Source organism: Pongo pygmaeus, chromosome 3 (genome assembly GCF_028885625.2).
Source record: "Pongo pygmaeus isolate AG05252 chromosome 3, NHGRI_mPonPyg2-v2.0_pri, whole genome shotgun sequence".
In the NCBI taxonomy this organism is placed as follows: Eukaryota; Metazoa; Chordata; class Mammalia; order Primates; family Hominidae; genus Pongo; species Pongo pygmaeus.
The window spans coordinates 120,398,266-120,420,588 of record NC_072376.2 but is presented as its reverse complement, the minus strand read 5'-3'; the positions used below and the strand labels follow the sequence as shown (position 1 = coordinate 120,420,588).

The 22,323-nt window shown below is 38.8% G+C and overlaps 1 protein-coding gene across 3 annotated transcripts in view; it reads left to right on the top strand.

Annotated features, from left to right (window-relative positions):
• PAPSS1 (3'-phosphoadenosine 5'-phosphosulfate synthase 1) overlaps positions 1 to 22,323 on the top strand; it is a 114,061-nt gene that overhangs the window by 19,438 nt on the left and 72,300 nt on the right. For all 3 annotated transcript variants that reach the window (XM_054486655.2, XM_054486656.2, XM_054486657.2), the window contains 3 exons: positions 6,908 to 7,143; positions 13,765 to 13,903; positions 18,824 to 18,942. In XM_054486655.2, the coding sequence (XP_054342630.1) occupies positions 6,908 to 7,143; positions 13,765 to 13,903; positions 18,824 to 18,942 (494 nt within the window). The remainder of the gene's footprint in view (positions 1 to 6,907; positions 7,144 to 13,764; positions 13,904 to 18,823; positions 18,943 to 22,323) is intronic.

Sequence of the window (22,323 nt, the reverse complement as noted above, 5' to 3'; positions counted from 1 at the left end):
CTGAGTGCAAATAAGATCTGGATTCTGCTCTAAGAAGCTAACAGTGAAAACCATACGTCTTAGTCTATTTTATGCTGTTATAACAGAATACCAGAGACTGGGTAATTTATATGAATAGAAATTTATTTCTCATAGTTCTGGAGGCTGGGAAGTCCAAGATTGAGGGACTAGCATCTTCTTGCTATGTTTGTAATACGGCAGAAGGCATCACATGCTGAGAAAGAGCAAAAGATTGAACTCACAGCTTCAATCCCTTTTATAGATGGATTGTTCCATTAATGAGGGTGGAGCTCTCATGACTTAAACACCTCCATTAGACTGCATCATTCAACACTGTTGCATTGAGGATTAAGTTTCCAACACATGAACTTTGAGAGACACATTCAAACCATAGCGTGATATAACCAGAAAGAATGAGTGGTAAGAATTTTCACAAAGTGAATTTCTATTATTCAGCTTTTGCTATGGCCTTTGATTGTCTCCCTAGAGTCTGTCTTTTGGCTTAGTCATAGCAGGCTGGTGAGTGACTGAATTGATACAGATTTTGAAATAGCTTTAAAAATGATGGATGCTTTCACTTCTATGAATTATATTTAAAATTTTGATACATTTTGCCCCATTTCCCACTAAAATTTTATCCCAATTTACTCTCCTACCAGCAGTATGGGAGGGTGTTTATTTCCCAGTGTCTTTGTCAACAGTGGTTGTTACCAGTTCTTAAAAATTTGTGCTGATTGGCAAAAAAGTTACTCTTTTGTTTTTTTAATTATGTTTCATTTTTAGACAGGTCTGTTTGTTTTTGTGTGAAAGAAGATACACTCTCACATTCTTCCCATTTCCTCATTCTTAATTCCAGACAGTTGTTAAATTGTTACATTTTTATTGCCCAGGTTTATAGCACTTAATGGGTCAATAGTTGGTAGCTCACCGTCAGTTCTTCTGCTATGACATGTTCACTCATGAGCTCTTTATTTGAATGGTCTTAATTATCTGCATTTCATTGTTAAATAATTTTTGCAAGATGGCCTTCCATTAGGTTCTGAACTCCTGGAGGTTTTATGTTTGAGAATGACTATCTTTTATGCCAACTTGGCTGGGTAAATATATATATTTGGTTCATACTTTCTTGGTCTTGGAATTTTAAAAACAGTACTCTATTGTCTTCTGGCATTAAATGTTTTGAAGAAGTGTGAGCCTAATCAGCTTTTTCTTTTTAGGAGCGTTCCTTTTTTCCTCTGGATGACTAAGGAATTACTTATTTCCCTGTAAAAATACAGGGAAATAGAGGCTTTTGTCTTTCTCAATTAGGTCCTTATCTGCAGTTGATTTTTGCGTATAGTGTGAGGGACAGATCCATTTTCATTTTTTTCATGTGGATAATCACTTGTCCCAAGAACATAGATTTATGAGGGTGTCTTTTTTCTCTGATCTGCAGTGTCTGCTCTGTTTTATATCAGGCCCACTTATGTGTGGGCCCTCTGCTCTGTACCACTGATATATGTCTGTTCCTCTGTTAATGCCATATTTCTTAGTTACTGTATTTTTATAAATCTTGAAGGACAGTGGAGTAAGTCCTCTTACCTTGTTCTTCATCAGCAGCGTTGCCTTTTTTTTTTTCATTGTGACTTCCTTTTTTTTTTTTTTTTTGGCTCTTAGTGCTGTCTAAATCTTGTAATAGATTTAATCAATTCCCCTGAACTCTGTTGTTATTTAGTTTGAGATTGCATTGTATCTAAGATTAATTTTGGGGGAAAATTGATCTTTAGAATATTTGGTACTCTTTTTCTTGAACGTGGTATTTTCCATTTATTTCATCACTAATGATACTTATAAATAAAGCTTATCTGATTTTTTGGTACTTGCTCTGTGGTCTAGTATGTAATAAGTTTTCAGTCATCACCTTGCCCCCACCCTATGCCTTCCTCAATTGGGACAGGATGGCTAGAGTTGGCTGGAGTTGGTATTTCCCTTCCCCCAGGTCAGTTAGGTTCCAATAAAACCTCAGCAGGTTAGGCTTTGGTTAAATAGTTTCTCTTGAGTTCAGTCCTTGCTAAAAAAAAATCTGGTGCTCTGGTATATTTCAGAATGGAAGCACTTGGGGATTTTTCTCCAATATTTACTGTGAGAACCTGATTGAGCTCCTGGAGGTGAAACTCACAATGTTGTGGGGACCTCCCTATAACTAGATTCCTTTGAATTTTTGACTCTCAGACATGTCCACACTGAGCCTTAATTAATTCATCAATTACAGTTTAGGTTTTTCTGTGTGACACTGGTTCCCACAGTACTTTTCCCCACAGTGAGTCTCAGCTCCAGTCAATAGTTACTCCCTGCATTTGCCTGTCTCCACATTCATGGGGGCAGTGGTTTGCCCACTGTTCTCCCCTCACGGATCCAAGAAGAGTTATTTTGTTCAGGTTTTTACTTGTTCGGATGTAGTGGTGACTTTCAAGCTCCTCCCATGTGGACCTGGAAAACTTGTAGTTTTCATAAACGTGTATTTGAAAAGAATATGTATTCCCCTGATGTGTGCAGTATTCTGTATAATAGATTAAGCTTGTCAGTTGTGTCAAATCTTCTGTAGCCTTCATATATATATGTTTTTTGATAATGATGTTGGACATGGAAGTCAAGATTTGTTTTTTTCTTGCAATTCGGATGCTTAACCTGGATCTGCCCAAGCTATTGAGTGATTTTTGTATACTATTTTGCTAGACATGTTTCACTTTTTATCAGATTTTATTTTAGGGGAATTTTGTTGTTTTGTGTTTCTACATTGGTTGGTATATTAACTTCCCAGGGCTGCCATAACAAATTAACCACAAAATAGGTGGAAGAAATTTATTCTCCCACAGTTCTGGAGGCTAAAAGTTTGAAATTAAGTTTGTAGTGAGGTTGGTTCCTCTTGTAAGTGCTGAGGGAGAATTTCTTCTGTTTCCCCCTTAGCTTCTACTGGTGGCTGGCAGTCCTTGGTGTGTGGACGATCACTCCAATCTCTTTTTGTTTTATAGCCTTGTAAGAACACCAGCTGTTGGATCACCCTAATCCAGTATGACCTCCTCTTAATTTGATTGTGTTTGTAAAGACTCTATTTCCAGATAAGGTCACCTTCTGAGGTTCTGGGTGGACATGAATATTTGGGGAACACTATTCAACCTAGTAGAGCTGGTTTCTATTCTTCAGGTATACCAGTTATCCGTATCTTAGATTTGGATTGCTTATCTTGTATTATCAGTTTCCTGTGACTCCTCTGTTGACTGTAATTATCTAAATGAAACTGTTTATATCAGTAATTCAATTTTCAGCAGTGCTTATTTGTTTCAAATTAAATATGCACTTAAAACATATAAATACACATGTATGTATGAACAGACACTTTTATTATAATTTAGGTTGTTTTTGTTGTGTAAAAGTTTAGAGTTTCAAACTTTTTTTTCCCTGATACTTGATACTCAATTGGTGGTTAAAAACAACAATTCAAAAGAAATAAAGAACAGCCTTTTTCACCCTAGCCACCGTCCCTTTGTTCCACGTACTGTTACTGTGTAACAATTTGCCTAAAACCCACTGTTGTAAAACAATTGCCATTTAACTTTGCTTACCATTTTGAAGGTGAGGGATTTAAAAAGGCTCAGATAGGCAGCTATGCTTAGGGCTTGCTTGGTTGTTGTCATGCTGGCCTGGGCCACAGTCATCTGAAGTTTCAGCTGGGCTGGATGTCCAAGATGACTTACTCAGATGCTGCTGGTTGTCAGCTGGGAGCTTAGCGGTCTGAGAGTGGCTGGTACACCTGCTTGGGATCACGTTAGCATGGTGGTCTCAAGGGATTTAGTCTCTGGCTTCTGCCAAATTAAGTGACCAAAGAAAAGCTGCATAGCATTTTCTGACCTAGCCTTGGTAGTCACACATCATCGTGTCACTATTTCACTGCATTCTTTTGGCTGCAGGTAAGTCCTAAGGCCAGCCCACATTTTAGGGCAGGGAATTAGTACCTCTTGATGTGACAGTAGTAAAGTCACATTGTAGACACTCGTAGGATGGGATATTCAGTTGCAGCCATCTTTGGAAAATGCAGCTGGCTACAGTCATTAATATCGGTTTTTAATGTAGAAAGCAACTGACCCTGTATCGATGCTCTCAACATATCCTCCTATTCTTTTTTTTTTTAAATTTTACTTTAAGGTCTGGGATACATGTGTAGAACGTGCAGTTTGTTACATGTGTGTGGCATGGTGGTTTGCTGCACCTGTTAACCCATCATCTGGGTTTTAAGCCCCACATGCATTAGCTATTTATCCTGATGCTTTCCCTCCCCTACCCACCCCCAGTGGGAGGCCTCCACCTCCCCGCCGATAGGCCCTAGTGTATGTTGTTCCCCTCCCTGTGTCCATGTGTTCAGCTCCCACTTATGAGAGAGATCATGCAATGTTTGGTTTTCTGTTCCTGTGTTAGTTTGCCGAGGATGATGGCTTCCAGCTCTGTCCGTGTCCCTGCAGAGGACATGATCTCATTCCTTTTTATGGCTGCATAGTATTCCATGGTGTATATGTACCACATTTTCTTTATCCAGTCTATCATTGATGGCATTTGGGTTGGTTTCATGTTTTTGCTATTGTAAATAGTGCCGCAGTAAACATACATGTGCTTTTATCTTTATAGTAGAATGATTTATATTCCTTTGGGTATATAGCCAATAATGGGATTGCTGGGTCAAATGGTATTTCTGGTACTAGGTCCTTGAGGAATCACCACACTGTCTTCCACAATGGTTGAACTAATTTACATTGCCTACCAATAGTGTAAAAGCGTTTCTATTTCTCCACAGCCTCTCCAGCATCTGTTGTTTCTTGACTTTTTAGTAATAGCCATTCTGACTGGCGTGAGATGGTATCTCATTGTGGTTTTGATTTGCATTTCTCTAATGATCAGTGATGTTGAGCTTTTTTTCATGTTTGTTGGCCACCTAAGTGTCTTCTTTTGAGAAGTGTCTGTTCATATCCTTTGCCCACTTTTTGATGGGGTTGTTTATTTCTTGTGTATTAAGTTCCTTGTAGATTCTGGATATCAGACCTTTGTCAGATGGGTAGATTGCAAAAATTTTCTCCACATACGCAAATCAGTAAATGTAATCCATCACATAAACAGAACCATTAACAAAAACCACATGATTATCTCAATAGACACAGGAAGGGCCTTTGATAAAGTTCAACATCTATGTTAAAAACTCTCAATAAACTAGGTATTGATGGAACATATCTCAAAATAATAAGAGCTATTTATGACAAACCCATAGCCAATATCATACTGAATGGACAAAAGCCGGAAGCATCTCCTTTGAAAAGCAGCACGAGACAAGGATGCCCTCTCTCACCACTCCTAGTCAACATAGTATTGGAAGTTCTGGCCAGGGCGATCAGGCAAGAAAAAGAAATAAAGGGTATTCAAATAGAAAGAGAGGAAGTCAAATTGTCCCTGTTTGCAGATGACATGATTCTATATTTAGAAAGCCCCATAGTCTCAGCCCCAAAACTCCTTAAGCTGGTAAATAATTTCAGCAAAGTCTTAGGATACAAAATCAATGTGCAAAAGTCAAGCATTCTTCTACGCCAACAATAGACAAGCAGAGAGCCAAATCATGAATAAAATCCCATTCACAACTGCTACAAAGAGAGTAAAATACCTGGGAATACAACTTGCAAGGTACGTGAAGGACCTCTTCAAGGAGAATTACAAACCACTGCTGAAGGAAATAATAGAGGACACAAACAAATGGAAAAACATTCCAGCCTCTTGGATAGGAAGAATCAGTATCGTGAAAATGGCCATACTGCCCAAAGTAATCTATGTATTCAATGCTATTCCCATCGGACTACCATTTGATATTCTTACAGAATTAGAAAAAAACTACTTTAAATTTCATATGGAACCAAAAAAGAGCCCTCTCTTCTATTTTTTTTTATTCCAGTTAGCTTTCTGTACTACCATGAATTCTTTCAAGAGCATTGGTACATTAGACTTTAGTATTTTATCTCTTGCTTTAGAACTATCTTGGTTATGACACTCGCCAAGTTGGCAAGTAATAGTGCATAAATGTACTCTTTCCTTCTCTTTGTTTACTGAGTAAATACTGTTGGTATAGGAAGGTGAGTTGAAATGAGGGTGTTCTATTAAGATTAATTGTATTATAAATTGGACTCCCAGATAATTGTATCAAGGTGGTTTGTGAGTGCTGAAGATCTAGGAAAATGGAGGTACCTTTGTAACATTTCTTACTTTTGTCCTTTCTTTTTCTTCCCTCACCAGAAATAATTTGGGCATATGACTTTGTTTTAAAATTTGGCATGCAGCTTTAGAAAAGTGGTAATGAGAGGACAAAGTGAATTCCCAACCATGTCTGCTAATAAAATTAGTTAAGCCTTTCTGAAGTTTATCAGTGATTTCTGATACTTTTGCTCATAGATACTTCATTAAAACAAACCCTTATTATGTTTAAACTGTAGGTGTTTTCCTAGGCAAGAGGTAAATCTTAAAGAGAAATATTAGATAAGAACATTACTGAGAGATTGCTTTGCATAATGAATGTATTTAATCCTGTGACTACAATTTTTTATATCTCTTGAGGCCAGGAGTTTGAGACCAGCTGGAGCAACATATTGAGAATTCTGTCTCTACAAATAATAAAATAAGTTGGATGTGGTGGCATGTTCCTGTTGTCCTAGCTATTTGGAAGGCTGAGGCATGATCTCTTGAGTCCAGGAGTTTGAGGCTGCAGTGAGCTATGCAGCCTCTGCACTCCAGCCTGGGTGGCAGAGCAAGACCCTGTTTCTGGGGAAAAAAAAAAAAGTATTACTACATAGTTATCCTTCTAACTTTACACATGGAATCTGTTTTGACTGTTTAATTTTAGGCTTGTCTGGGGCAGGAAAGACTACTGTGAGCATGGCCTTGGAGGAGTACCTGGTTTGTCATGGTATTCCATGCTACACTCTGGATGGTGACAATATTCGTCAAGGTCTCAATAAAAATCTTGGCTTTAGTCCTGAAGATAGAGAAGAAAATGTTCGACGCATCGCAGAAGTTGCTAAACTGTTTGCAGATGCTGGCTTAGTGTGCATCACAAGTTTCATATCACCTTATACTCAGGTATGTGGTTTTTGTGCCATTGCCTTTTTGATTACATTTATTGAGAATATGGTATCAGGCAAAGCACATACTTTAAACATTGATATGTGCTCTGAGGCTAACTCTACTCCTCCCCAGCTACCATCTCTTTGTTCCTGTAACATAGGATTAAAATAACCTAAAACATTTCTATGCTGTGACTTTCTAAGTAAATCCGGTTTTGATAACACCTGCTTTTAAAAAAGCCCTGAAGTATGACACAGTCATTGAATTCAAGCCAATGGCCAAATTATTTCAAGCGCAACTTTTCAACTTAATAAACCTATAGTGAATACTTGACAGATGTCAAACTCCGGAGAAAATCTAACTTTCTTAACATGTGCCCTACCATGGCTTCTTTGCTCGGAATTCGTTGTTCTTAGCTTGCATCATAGTTCCTCTTATTTTAGAGACTGCAGCAACAACAAACCATGTTTGTGTATTTCTCTGAAAAAATTATGTAATTTCTTATCTCAGGATTTTTGTTTCCTCCCTGCCTGGAAAGCACTCTTCTCCCTCCTGTTCCTCTTTTCACAGTGTCAGCTGACTTCTAGTCATAGATTGAGGCTTAGGTTAGGTACCTTAACACATTATTTTATTTTCTTCAACTTTTATTTTAAGTTCAGGACTACATGTGCAGGTTTGTTAAATTGGTAAATGTGTACCATGGTGATTTGCTACACAGATCATCCCATCACCTGGGTATTAAGCCTAGCATCCATTAGCTATTCTTCCTGATGTTCTCCCTCCCCACCCACAACAGTCACCAGTGTGTGTTGTTTCCCCTCATGTGTCCATGTGTTCTCATTATTCAGCTCCCACTTATAAGTGAGAACATATAGTGTTTGATTTTCTGTTTCTGTGTTAGTTTGCTGAGGATAATGGCTTCCAACTCCATCCATGTCCCTGCAAAGGACATGGTATCATTCCTTTTTTAGCTACGTAGTATTCCATGATATATATATATATACACCACATTTTCTTTATCCAGTCTATCATTGATGGGCATTTAGGTTGATTCTATGTCTTTACTATTGTGAATAGTGTTGCAGTGAACATACTCATGCATGTATCTTTGTAATAGAGTGACTTACACTCATTTGGGTATATACTCAGTACTGGGATTGCTGGGTCAAATGGTATTTCTGCCTCTAGATCTTTGAGGATTCACTACACTGTCTTCCACAATGGTTGAACTAACTTACATTCTCACCTACAATGTAAAAGCATTTCCTTTTCTCCACGAGCTCATCAGCGTCTGTTGTTTCTTGACTTTCTAATAATAGCCATTCTAACTAGTGTGAGATGGTATCTCATTGTGGTTTTCATTTGCATTTATCTAATGATCAGTGATGTTGAGCTTTTTTTCATGTTTGTTGGCTGCATGTATGTCTTCTTAAGAGAAGTGTCTGTTCATACCCTTTGCCCACTTTTTAATGTTTTTTTTTCTTGTAAATTTGCTTAAGTTCCTTGTTGATCCCATTCTGTAGGTTGTCTGTTCACTGTGATGATAGTTTCTTTTTCTGTGCAGAAGCTCTTTAGTTTAATTAGATCCCATTTTTCAAGTTCTGCTTTTATTGCAATTACTTTTGATGTTTTTGTCATGAAATCTTTTGCCTGTGCCTATGTCCTGAATGGTATTGCCTAGATTTTCGTCTAGGGTTTTTATAGTTTTGAGTTTCACATTTAAGCCTTTAATCCATCTTGAGTTAATTTTTGCCTATGGTGTAAGGAAGGGGTCCAGTTTCAATTTTCTGCATATGGCAAGCCAGTTCTCCTAGCACCATTTATTAAATAGGGAATCCTTTCCCACTGCTTGTTTTTGTCAGGTTTGTCAAAGATAAGATGGTTGTAGGTATGCATATGTTATTTTTAAAAACTCAATTCATTGACTGGTGGTATTGATAGTAGCTGTAGTGGTAATAATATTAACATTTATTGAACACTTAACTGTGTTCTGGTAACTGCTAGAGTGCTTTTATGTGAATTAACTCAAGTAATTCTTGTCTCCTAGTGGGGAGACAAGGAAACAAAGGTGTGCATTGCCCAAGGTCACACACTGTACTTGTAGAAGAGCATGGGTTTGCACCCAGACAGTGTGTCTCCTGGGCTTAGATGGCTATGCTGCCTCCAAACCCCACTGGCTCCTTGACAGCTGGGACCGTGTCTTATTTGCCTTTGTAATCTCGATGCCAAGCCCGGCTCTTGGACCATATTATATGATTAGTGTTTGTTGAACAATAGCATACTCCCTTGGGAAGCCCTGATATCAGTGAATAAGCGAGTTAGTATAGAGGTGAGAGGCAGGGTCTCTGGAGTTGGAAACAAAGGGGCTGAAATCTCAGCTCTGCCAGTTATTGCTGCTGTGGCCTTGGCCAGCACACTTAACCTCCTGCAGTTCAAGTAATGCCTAAAACATAGGGTTGCTCTGAAGATTACGTAAGTCATGTATTTAAAGCCTCAGCACAGTGCCTGGCATGTAATAACTATTCAATAAATGGAATAAATTATATTAGCACAATTCTAGTACTGTGTCATACATTTTGATGGTTACTTGGACTTTTTTTTTTTTTAAACAAGATTTGACCTGTAAGAATTATGGATAAGTGTTATATTGAGTATTATTTACACAGGTTCGCTTAATTGAACCGTGGCAGGAGTCCTAAAACATTCTTTAAAACCATTTCTTGAAACCCCTGGGTCATTGCCAATATATCAGTTTAAAAATGTATAAATAATAGGAGCATAGTAAGAGTTAGAGTTCCTGAATCCTTGGATATACACAGTTTTCATAAAAATATGATATTGGCATTCTTATACCTTCTGGTGGGAATCTTGTAGCTCTCGGAAAAGGGGGAGGTCTATAATACCTGTTATGGAGAGCTATCAGCTGACACCTGGGTATCTAAGAGTATGTGCTGATCTGCTTTGTGGCCCCCTTGTTTGTGTAGTGTGGAGCAAAATCTTTGTTGACCTCATCTATAAAAGCACTAATAATGAGGTTTGGACTATGTTTAGGGCATCTGAAAATCCATGAAAATATTTGGATTGGAACATGTAATACAGGACATGTGTATTTTTCTGTATAGTCATGATTATATTTGTTCATTCAAGAGATGTTTATTGGGAATTTCCATGTCAACCACTGAACTGGGCATATTGGTTCTAAAAATTAACCTGATAGTTCCTATTCTTAAGGAGTTGGTAGTCTGGTGGGAATGCAGAGATGTGAAGAGTTACAATATCTTGAGGCAAGTGATGAAGTAAATATATATGAAAGGTGTTATGGAAGATTCACAGAGGAGCTGCTGCTTGAAATGAGTCACGAAGGTATGAATCAGAGTATACTAGTTAGACCAGAGGGAGAAAGCTATTTCACACAGAGGAGACAGTACAGTATGCTCAATGGAATGTGAGAATTTGGTTTTTTGGGGAACTGTAGGTAGGTTGGTATGACTGCTATGAAGGATTATTGTGAGGGGAGATGGAGCTGATCAATTTGCAGAGGCTAGGTGGTGACTTCTGGACTACTCAGAAAGGATTTTGCCCCAAAAGGAGTTAATAGTTTGAGATTGTAACAGAGATTGGTGTCATTGGGTTTGCATTTGAGTGAGGTCATCCTTGAAGCCTGGAATGAGAATGGTCTGGAGATAAGAGACTAGCCAGGAGGCTTGCCGTAGCACCAGCTCCTTCGGGAAGAGGATGTGAACTTGAGCAGCAGCAATGGGACTAATAAAGATGGGGGCATATTTAAGGTCTCTTGAAGCTTGAATAGCATCAGTAAGACCTGGTGCCTGCTTGACTGCTGATTTTGTGGGGGAGCAGAATGAAGCATGGTGCTTTCTGAATAAAGGTTGGTGTGATTGAGTTATGAAGTACAGGATAGGAGGGGAGGACATGCGTATTTCATTTTTGGTGGGTTACGTTTGAAGTGCTAGTGGAGTTAGTCTAAATGGAGATTATCACTGGGCCATTTAGGAAACTGGTTTTAGAATTTAGGAAAGTTGCATAGGATTGAGATCTAGATTTAGGAATCATTAACTTTATTAGTTGAAACCTAGATGAGGACGATTAGATACGGAAGTGTATATAATAAGATGAGAGCCAGGGATAGAAACTCGGTACACTTTCCTTTAAAAGGATAGTTAGAATAGTAAGATCATAGCTTAATTGCTATTCCAGACACCAAACTTGTAAAGCTAATGAGATGATTGTAATATACTGGAATAAGATCTATGATCATATATAGTGAGTATTCAGAGAACCCTGAGAAAGCAAGGGGCCTCATCAGCCTGAGCATGCAGTGAAGACTTCCTGGAGGAGGTCACCATGGAGATGTGCTGTGAGGAAGCACATTGGTTTATCCAGAAGAGAGGGGTTGAGTGTTGCTGGTAGGGGTTGGGTTATGGCGTGGGGGAGGCCTGAGGTAGAAACAGCCTGACCAGGCAGGTATTATTAATAGAGCATCAAGTGCAAGACTGAGAATGGTGGGGCCAGGTGTAGGGGTGATGCCTCATATTAAGAAACTTGGATTTTACCCCAGTAGTGGCAGGGAGTCTCTGAAGAGTTTAGTAAGATGGTCAGATTTGCATCCTTGCCACAGTGTAGATTATGGCTTTGAGCAGATCCGAGTTAGAAGCCAGAAGATCTGTAATATGTTGAGGTTGTTGAGACAAGAGAAGTGAGGTTGAACTAAGGAATAGGGAAAGATTGCAAACTGGGTTGGTGTAATATTTAGAAGTAACATCCGAAGGACTTTGTGACTGAATTAATGTATGGGAAAGGGAAGGAACCACTCTTAGGATTGTGGGTGTGTAGTGTGGTCTTCCTTGATTTAGGAAGCATATGAGAGAATGCAAACTTGAGAGAAAAGGGACTGGATTTAGTTTTGGACGTGCTTAGTTTTTGGCACCTGTGATATATCCAGGTGGACATAGGAAGAATTTGGACATGTGTGTTTAATTTCAGGACAGAGGTCAGGGTTCAAGCTTCAGTGTTGATATATGTGTTGTAGTTTATATTGTGAAGGCACTTGAGAGAAACGCTCAAGAACTATGTAAGGTGAGCAGTGGGCTGTGACGGGAGTGTGGGCAACTCCAGCGTTAAGGGATGGGTGAAATAGAAGGAGCCCAGGTGGAGTCTGCCTAGGAAAGATCTGGGAATAACATTATAGGCATCCATAGGCATAGCAGTGGGAAAGCAGCAACGAGGCCTGGTGTTTTAAATACTGAAAAGTACCTATGGTTAAGGGAAAGTTTTTATATGATTTGTTAGTTCATTACGCTAAAAAATTTTTTTAGAGACAAGATCTCACTCTGTCACTCAGCCTGGAGTGTAGTGACTATTCATAGGCACAATCGTAGTATGTTACAGCCTGGAACCCCTGGGCTCAAGTGATCCTCCTGCCTCAGCCTCCCCAAGTAGCTGGGACTGTAAGCGTGCTACACCACTGCCCTTAGCAGTTCTTTTGTTTTAAATGGATGAACTTCCCTTAGCAGTTCATTTGTTTTAAATGGACTTGTACTTGTTTGTTGCTGGGGGTCAGGGAACCCAGCAAAGGGGGAATGCTGAAGATTTCAGGTGGAGTAGAGAGAATGGGTTGAACAAGGTCCTGTAGGAGGCCGTGAAAGGGGAGGGAATTCCTAGTATGTGAAGGTAGGAGTGGCAGGGAGAAAAAGATCATTAGTATGTAGATAAATTTGTATGACAGAGAAGAGATTTTATATGACAGAGAAGAGATTTTGCTTGAAAGAGAAGAGATTGAGAGCTTATGCTTGGAGATTTGTTTTGTTTTGTTTTGTTTTGAAACATGAAGTGTGGTAATCTGGTCAGAGTGGAAGTAGGTGAGGATTGTCAGAGGGACTATAAGGAAGATGGCAAATGCTGAAATGAGCTGTGTGGAAAAAGGATGGTAGAAATTGCAGGGACCAGCTTTGAAAATATTGGCAACTGCACTTTGATTAATGGAGTATAAATGTGGAGCAAAGGGAGAATCAGGTTTTGAAGACCATAAAGAAGAAAAGGTTGACTTACAGAGGAAACATTGTTCCAAAGGACGGAGTGGAGAGGACTTAGAGGGAGCTGCAAGGGTGGTTACTAGAGAGTTGGGAGTTAGGAGCAGAAAAGTTAAGTTTGGGGAGTGTTAGAGAGGAGAAGTGGCTGCAGGGGGCTTGCATTTGGCAAAGAAGTAAACTAGCCTCAGGATTCTGGATGGATCTTTTTTGTGAAATTGCTTTCATGCCAGCTCAGGCTGGGTTTGAATGTGATATTAGAGAGAAGCCTGATGACACCTGCATTCAAGCTGGGCTTTGGCTCAGGATCCACGTAGAATTTGAGTGAAAGAGTTTGTGGTGCATTCATGGTTTTCCTTCTGTAACTCCCCAATATCCTGGGTTAGTAGAACAGTATGCCTTTTAAAATTGTCATGAATAATAGGAATTAACCTAATAATTTCTTGGATTTTTGTTTCAGTTTATATTCAAAAACATAAATTTTGTCTATTTCCCACTAAATTGGGTGAGAAGCACTTTTTACTCATCTTTAATATTAATATAATACCTTTGTGATTTGTGTGATCACTTTTTATTGTTTTTTTTTTTTAAGGATCGCAACAATGCAAGGCAAATTCATGAGGGTGCAAGTTTACCGTTTTTTGAAGTATTTGTTGATGCTCCTCTGCATGTTTGTGAACAGAGAGATGTCAAAGGACTCTACAAAAAAGCCCGGGCAGGAGAAATTAAAGGTCAGTAATATTTTCTTCCAGGTTTCACTTTGCTTAGATATTTTATGTTCCCATATCTAGGATTGATATTTTCTAAGAGATTGGAAGTGTTAAAGTGACTTGGAGCTCCTTGAGGAGAGAATTTAGTCTTATTACACTGTTCTATCCCTCAGGCATAGCAGCAGTGCCTGGTGCTTGGCTAAATGAGTCTTGTTGATCCTGTTGGAATCCTGTTCACTAGCCAGCGTTGGGGCTCGGGAGTTGGCGAAAACCTACTTGATAAAATTAGGTGCTTAACGTTAAGTTGGACATCAGTTGCCTGCTGCCACCAATTCTACTTTCTTTGTTCCAGGGAAAATGGAGGAAATCCCATAGTTATTGGAAAAAATGCCTGAATTATAAGCATCTTGATGACAAGGATAATGCCTTGTACTTTATTACAATCCTTGGAATGGTCCCTTCTTCTCATGTACTATTGTTGAATTAGATTGAATTAACATATCACTGATTCTATTAAAATATATACAGCTGACCCTCCACATCTGTGGGTTCCACATGCGTGGTTTCAACCAATCGTGAATTGCAAATATTCCAGAAGAAACAATATAAAATAATACAGCAATTAAAAAATAGTATAAATAACAAATATAGTATAACATCTATTTATATAACATTTACATTGTACTAGGTATTATAAGTAATCTAGAGATGATTTAAAGCATATAAGAGAATTAACATAGGTTATATGCAAATAGTACACCATTTTATGTAAGGGACTTGCACATCCTCACATTTTGGTATTCACAGGGAGTCCTGGAACAAATCTGTATGATTACCAAGGGACAGCTCTACACCTTGCTTTTTAGGTTTTATAATCTGCTTCCCAGAGTTTCAACTGTGATGGACATTTAGACATTGAGGGAGAAATTTAGAACCCAACTCTGCTCTGGCCTTTGATATTAATCATACTATTTATCTTGTAGACATCCCTTGACTTGTCCTGTTCTATAATTGTTAACAGAAACAAAGGATTTGCTGGCAAAGACAAAACAAAACAGAAAAAGAAACAAAACAACAACAAAAAAAACAAAACTAACTAAAGATACCGCTGTTTAGGGATCAGTGAGTCATGCAGGTAACTTTTAAGTTTGCCTTCCCATCAGGGAATGTGATAGGCTGAGACTGTCACAGGAACTCCCAGGAGCTCTCTCAGTGATAGATTTTGGCATTCAGTTTCTGGCCCTGAAAAGAAAAAGATAGAGTGGGAAGGAAAATGGTAGTTATTCTGGGTTCTTCTGTATTTGGACCTGGGAATGCTTTGGCAATTGGGTCAGGTTCCATCTGCTGTGGTAACATTAGTTCCATGGGCAAGGCTGACCTCTGGTAATGCCACTATGGAGAATCACCTCCTTGATGAGGACTGCTGCCTGTCAACCCTCTACCCCATTAAGCTGTTACTTTCTTGACTCAGAAAGATCAGGCTGCTTGACCAGACTAATTTGTGACAATTGGAGGAAAACCTGTTTAGCCCTTCAGCTCCCATATTACTCTCTCAATGGCCAGTTTTCACTTCAGTCTTTGGGTAGAAATTTGGCACAGAAAAGCAAAATGGTGTGTCCAGGATCCTAAATAAAGTCTAAACCTTTTACTTACTTTAATTGTAGTTGATTTTGTTGTTTTTGAAAGAATGGATTGGTGAGGGAGGAAGGTTTGTCATCCTGGCTGGAGTAAGCTACTTGTGAGCAGGGAGATCATAGTGAACATTTTTGTGTGATTAGAATTTAGCACAGTACATTGCCCAAAGCATATACCTGTCACACACATAGTTAATACTTGTTGGATGGATGAGAAGGTTGAGTGGTAGTGGAATGTTCAACACACATTTGCCAATGCTTTGGCGACAAAAATAGTTGAACTCTTGTAAAATATTTAAAGAGAATCGAGACCATCTTGGCTATCACGGTGAAACCCCGTCTCTACTAAAAATACAAAAAATTAGCCGGCATGGTGGCGGGCGCCTGTAGTCCCAGCTACTCGGGAGGCTGAGGCAGGAGAATGGCGTGAACACAGGAGGCAGAGCTTGCAGTGAGCTGAGATCGCGCCACTGCATTCTAGCCTGGGCGACAGAGCGAGACTCCGTCTAAAAAAAAAAAAAAAATTGAAGAGATTTATTCTGAACTAAATACGATTGACCATGGCCCGTGACACAGCCCTCAGGAGGTCCTGAGAACATGTGCCCAAGGTGGTTGGGGTGCAGCTTGGTTTTATACATTTTAGAGAGGCATGAGACATCGATCAAATACATTTAAGAAATACATTGGTTTGGTCCAGAAAGGTGGGACAACTCAAAGCCAGGTGGTGGGGGGAGCTTCTAGGCTATAGGTGAATTTAAACGTTTTCTGGTTGACAATTGGTTGAGTTTGTCTAAAGAACTGGGATTGATAGAAAGGGAATGTTCAGGTTAAGATAAAGATTGTGGAGACCAAGGTTCTTCTGAGGTCTTACAGTGGCTACCCTTAGAGACAATAGATGACAAATGTTTCCCATTCAGATCTTAATCTCTTTAGGATTGGGAGGATCTGGAAGAAAAAAATATAGTTTTGTTAATAAAGATTCTTTAAAGATGCAAATTTTCCCCCACAAAGAACAGCTTTGCAGGGTCATTTCAAAGTATGGCAAAGAAACATGTTTTGAGGAAAATATTTTGATTTTCTTCTTGTCTTGCAATGTTATGCCAGAGTCAGGTTGGAAAAGAAGTCATGATATATAGGGTTAAATAAAACCTATCTGATGAAAATTTATGGTTTGTAGGGCATGACTCCCCAGACCCCTTAGATAGGAATTTAGGCAAGAGAAAAAATCAGAGTTTAGTCCTCAGCTTTCTATTTGCAAGGTATATGTTTGGTGCCAGGTATTCAAAGATGAGTAAGACCTTGTCCACAATGCTCTTGGGTCTCTTACAGTTTGTACTCTGTAACTGGGAGTGTGTTTGTATTAGTCCAGTTTCTTGTTTACTTTCTCAATTGTTGACTACATTCCCCTGAGTAGAGGTTGATAAAATGTTCCTTAGGGTAATGTGTGTGTGTGTGTGTCTGTATGCATACACTGATATTTAGGTTTGCCATGGTGCTGGAGTTCCTGATTGTAGAGTTGCTTATTTTTTTAAAAAGCTTTTACTTGTAAATGATGCTTAGCAAGTTCCCTATCAACTCTATTTCAAGGCTGTAATGGCATACATTCCAGGACAGACAAGATTGTGTATATTCAGGGGGCCTCAGGCTTTTATAGACCTTTACATGACATTTATTGGACAGTCAGTATATCCTTGTGTCAACCATTCTGTTATCTCAATTATTTTCGTGATGACTACCTAAGGTAGTTTTTATTATCTACTTAAATATGTTTTTTCTCACAATTTACATTTATTATTGTAATCACTTATGGATAAGTTATCTAGTAGGAGAACTCCAGGGCTTCTAAAATGTTAAGCCACCTCTTCTAACCCAGTGCTTGTCAAGCTTTGCTGCATGTAAGCATTTCCTTGGGAACTTTTAAAAATCCAGTGCCAAGGCTGTCTGTACCCCAGACCAGTGAAATCAGAATCTCACGGGGTGGTACCTGGTGATTCCAGTATATCACCGCATTTGAGAATCAGAGCTTAACAGTTAGTGTTCTCTTAATCAGAATTATTATTTTTTTCCCAGCCATTTTCTTGTGACCCACTGCTAAATGGGAGTACCGGTAATGCAGAAATTTTTCTTGAGTTCAGGGCTGCAGGGGATGCTTAGAAATAGGAAATAGAAAAAAATGAAATAAGTGGGCTGTAGGTTTGTAATATATATTTTTGAACTCTTTTGCTAGCTGTATTTCTTAATATTAATGGTAATGATTTTAAATTCATGTGTACCATTCTAACCTAAGAATGACCTAAGCTTTCCAAGATAGACAAGCCTTGAATGACTTATGTGTGGGGTAAGGTCAGGGGTATAAGATAGGAATAGCATATCTTTAACTCGGCTAACCCTCTCTGGGAAATTGTTGTCTATTTGCTCTTTTCTTAGCAGTTATATGGTAACACATATACTGTAGGAAAAATCTAGATAGTGGTTAATACTAAAATTATATTTGATTGTGTAATTTATTTTGTGATCTATTTACTAGTTTACTAAATTAAACTAAATTATGTTTAGTTTAAGTAAATAGTAGTTCATTTGTCTTAACACTTGTTATCTGATGGCAGAAGAAGCCGCAGAGCTTCAATTTGGCCACAGATAATTCTTGTGAATGTACTGGACAGATTGACTTAGTGTTAGTTTTTGCATTGGGAAAAAAATAATCTTTTCAGGTTTGGTTTTATGTCCATGTCCTGTAGAGAACTTGAGATGCCTTGGATCACCTGGTATTAATTCCGTACATCTTCACAGGCAGCTTGGGCATTTTCTTAAGACAGAAAAGAAGAAAGGTGACAAAAGTAGTAGAATTGATTCTTACTATTTGTGGATTCGATATTTATGAATTTGCCTACTTGACAAAATTTATTTGTAATCTCCACATCAATACTCCTGGCACTTTCATGGTCAGTGTGACACATCTGACACACCTGACACAGTTCCCAGCAAAAATAAACAAGACAGCACTTTGCCTTCTGGTTTTAGTTCTCAAACCATAAACAATTATTCTTTTTGCAGCCTATTTGGTGTCACATTTTTTACATTTTTGTGGTATTTTGGGTAGTTTTACAGTTTAAAATGGCCCCCAGTGCAGGAAAAAAAAAAAGTTTAATTAGAAATCTCCCAAGAAAGATGCTTCATTACTATAGCCCTGTGGTTTGGGGGACAGCGCAGATACTAACTTCAACGTAGCAGAGATCTGCACTGAAAAAATCAACTATTTTAATTTTATTTTCCACCCTACTCTATTATAATCTGGTACCTTTTGCAGGTTTCACTGGGATCGATTCTGAATATGAAAAGCCAGAGGCCCCTGAGTTGGTGCTGAAAACAGACTCCTGTGATGTAAATGACTGTGTCCAGCAAGTTGTGGAACTTCTACAGGAACGGGTAAGAGAGGATGAAAGAAGGAATCATCAGAGAAAAATTATATCTGTCTCATAATCTATCCCCTTCAAAAAAAATGGTGGTGTTAATGTTGAGTAACATTTATATTTTAAATGCTTCAAACTGCCAACAGTGTTCTGTGTCTGTATGTCAGTGTGTGAGGTGTTGTGGGCAGCACCGTGAATGTACAGTATGTGAACTATCCCCATCAGTATAAACCTCAGGAGGCTTAGGAGTCAAACAGTCTTGTACTTTACCAGTAATTTTACCACAGAAAAATACCTAACAGAAAATCCAGCCGTGATTGTTCAGTCCTGTAACTTGATAGTATTATATTTTTCAATTTGAGGTATACAAAGTAGTTAACTTTTCTTAGACATTTAGAGCGCCCACATTTTCCTTGTGATAACATGATGATTTCCTTATGGGTGGATTCTAGAGAGGGACCTGTGGAGGATGTAAGTTTCTAGGACATAAGGACCTTTGGGTGCCTGCGCATATGGAGGCATGAAGAGGCTTGGGGTTCTCCAGGGTACTCAGGCCCACTAACAAGTGCAGGGTTCCTTCAGACTTTAGTCTGGGTTTTTAGAAGTTTTCTTTCCCTTGTGCTTTGTTCATACTACCCTCAATCCTCTTTCCCCATTTCATTGGAGGGTCACATAGTTCACTGTAGTTGAAGAGGATCTGACCTCTATGTGGATGGAGGTCTTGGGTCAGTGATTACCCTGTCACCTTGTCATGCATTCCCACCTTTGCTGTTCAGTCCTGACCTAGGGGTACACAGAAAATGAGACATCATCTTTCCTCATTCTGTCCTAACTGTGGGTTTTGGAGTTTGAACCCCCTCTTAATCTACAAAATCCTGTAATAAACCTCTTTCATCTAGTGTATCTTATAAACCTCTTTCATCTAGTGTATCTTACTGGATATATTAAAAAAATTTCTTTGTCTGAATGTGTTATAAATGTTTAGCCTTTGAGTTTTTCCACATTGTAAAATATCTACCAGGTAGATAATGTGGGACTTTCCTTCCTAATTTATTTATTTTATCCAAACATTGTAGCTGAATATATAGAAATAATGTAAATTGATACTGCTCTGATGTTTTTCTTTGTATTTACTGATCAGATATCATTATTTGCAGGTCAATGAGACATCCCAGCAGGTTTTATGCTTCACAATCTCTTCTTCTAGGTTTCTTTTTAACTGACTTCTGCACTCTTTTTCTAATCTTATTGTTCTACTTGTAGCTTCCTTCTTATCTCTCCAAAGCTGTCCCAGCATCCATTCTTTCATCATCCATCATCAACCACACATTGATTAAAAGCCCACCACTGTAGTTACAGCCCTAGGCACTAGTAATGCAAAGATTTATCATCTGTGCCTCCATCCTTGAGGGATTTACATTATAAGTGATAGAAACAGACATGAGTGTTTAACTCCTAGGAAGTGTGTTAGAAATCATGATTTCAGTTATGTCTATGGCATACTGGGAGGCACAGGGGCCTTCTCATCTGTTTGTTCATTTTTAGAAAATACTTACACTGGGCATAGAATTCTGCATTGACAGATTTTTTTTTCTTTTAGTGCTTTAAAGATGTTCCTTTTTTTTTTTTATTTGCTTCATTTCTGATGAGAAGTCTAATGTAATTCTTTTCTTTGTTCCTCTATGTGATTTTTTTTTTCATGTCTGAATTTAAGATTTTCTGTTACTCCTTGGATTTTAGTGGGTTTAATATCATGTGTCTAGGTCTTGTAGTAGATTAAGGTCTTTTTTCTTACTGTTTAGAATTCCCCAACCTGCTTGGGTAGATATATATTTTTTTCATTAGTTTTTGAAAATTCTTGGCCATTATCATGTTAAATATTTCTTTTGCCTTTTTCACTCTTCTTCTGGGACTCTAGTTACACATATGTTAAATAATATATTGTCCCACAGTTTTTAGATGCTCTGTTTCTTGCATCACTTTTCTGTTAACATTTTAGCTTTGATAATTTCTAACTGATTTTTAAGTTTGCTGATTCCTTAGCTGTATCCAATATATTGATAGGCTCATAGAAAGAATTTTTGAACTCTGATAATCATTAAAAAACAATTCTGTCATTATTTGACTTTTTTTTTGATAGCATTCATGTTTCTGTTGAAATTCTTCATATCTTCATGCATGCTGTCCACTTTTTCATTAGATCCTTTAACTTAATCCAGTTAAAAAGTCCTATCTTGAGGATTGCTTGAATCTGGGAGGTGGAAGTTGCAGTGAGCCAAGATTGTGCCACTGCTCTCCAGCCTGGGTGACAGAGCGAGATTCTGTCTCAAAAAAAAAAGTCCTGCCTCATGGTTTGAACATGTGTGTTATTTCTGAATCTCGTTTTGTTGAGATTTCTTTGTCATGTCTCTTGACAGTGGGTAGTTTTTCTTGCTTTTTTGGTGTATCTTGTAATTTTTTGTGAATGCTGGACACTGTGTCTAGATGTACAATAGAGATTGAGGTACTGTTTATGTCATGGGCATGTTTCATTTTCTGTCATACTGTTACTGTAGTAGGTTGATTTAGCCCTCAGCTGGATTTGGCTGTCCTTATTCCTTATGAAGTTATTCTTAATGCACCAGAGGCTTCAAATTTCTGTAGTGGTGGGCTCTTTTACCTTGTACTTAGCATGGAGACTGGCCTGCTCATGAGTTTTTCTTAGTGTTCCTGCTTCATCCTCAGTGTTCCCTGTATGCCTATACCACAGAAGGAGTCTTCCTCCTGCTTGTCTTTCAGCAGCGTACTGCTGTGGCTTATCACTTGATGCTAGGCTCATGACTGGGAAGTGGTGATGATTCTCAGTTTCCTGGCCCACCTTCAGTCTTAGGCATGACCTGTGCTCCTGAGTCTTGAGGTGGGTTTTTCTCAGTGCTCCTTCCCCTCCCTGCGTAACAGCTAATCTCTGCTTTCACCCTGGGAGACTTGGAGGGGAGTTTTCTTTTTCTCACATGCATTAGCATGTTTTGTATCTGTTTTGTACTGGCTACCTGGTTTGTATGAGTGCAGGATCTTGGGCCCAAAAGGGTTTCCTTCATCTCCTCCTTTGTGGCAGACCATATTTGCTTCTACCCCTCGCCCAGAAACAGAGGACCCTGGGAAGGTTTGAGGGTTTCCTTTCCTTTTTCATTAGCTTAAGACTTTTGTGGATATGAAAGAAGGGTCTGGTGAGTGAACATAGTTTTTTGCCTGTGCCCCACTGAGGAAGACTCTTTTTAGTCTCTAGACCTGCTCCTGATTTATGTTTTGAGCACCTGCCATAGGCGTGCTTGTGAGTGAGTGCAGGACCCCTTGTGTCTGGTACCCCCCGGTCCCCCATTGTACTAAGCCTGTCACACTAGTCTACACTCAGCCTTAG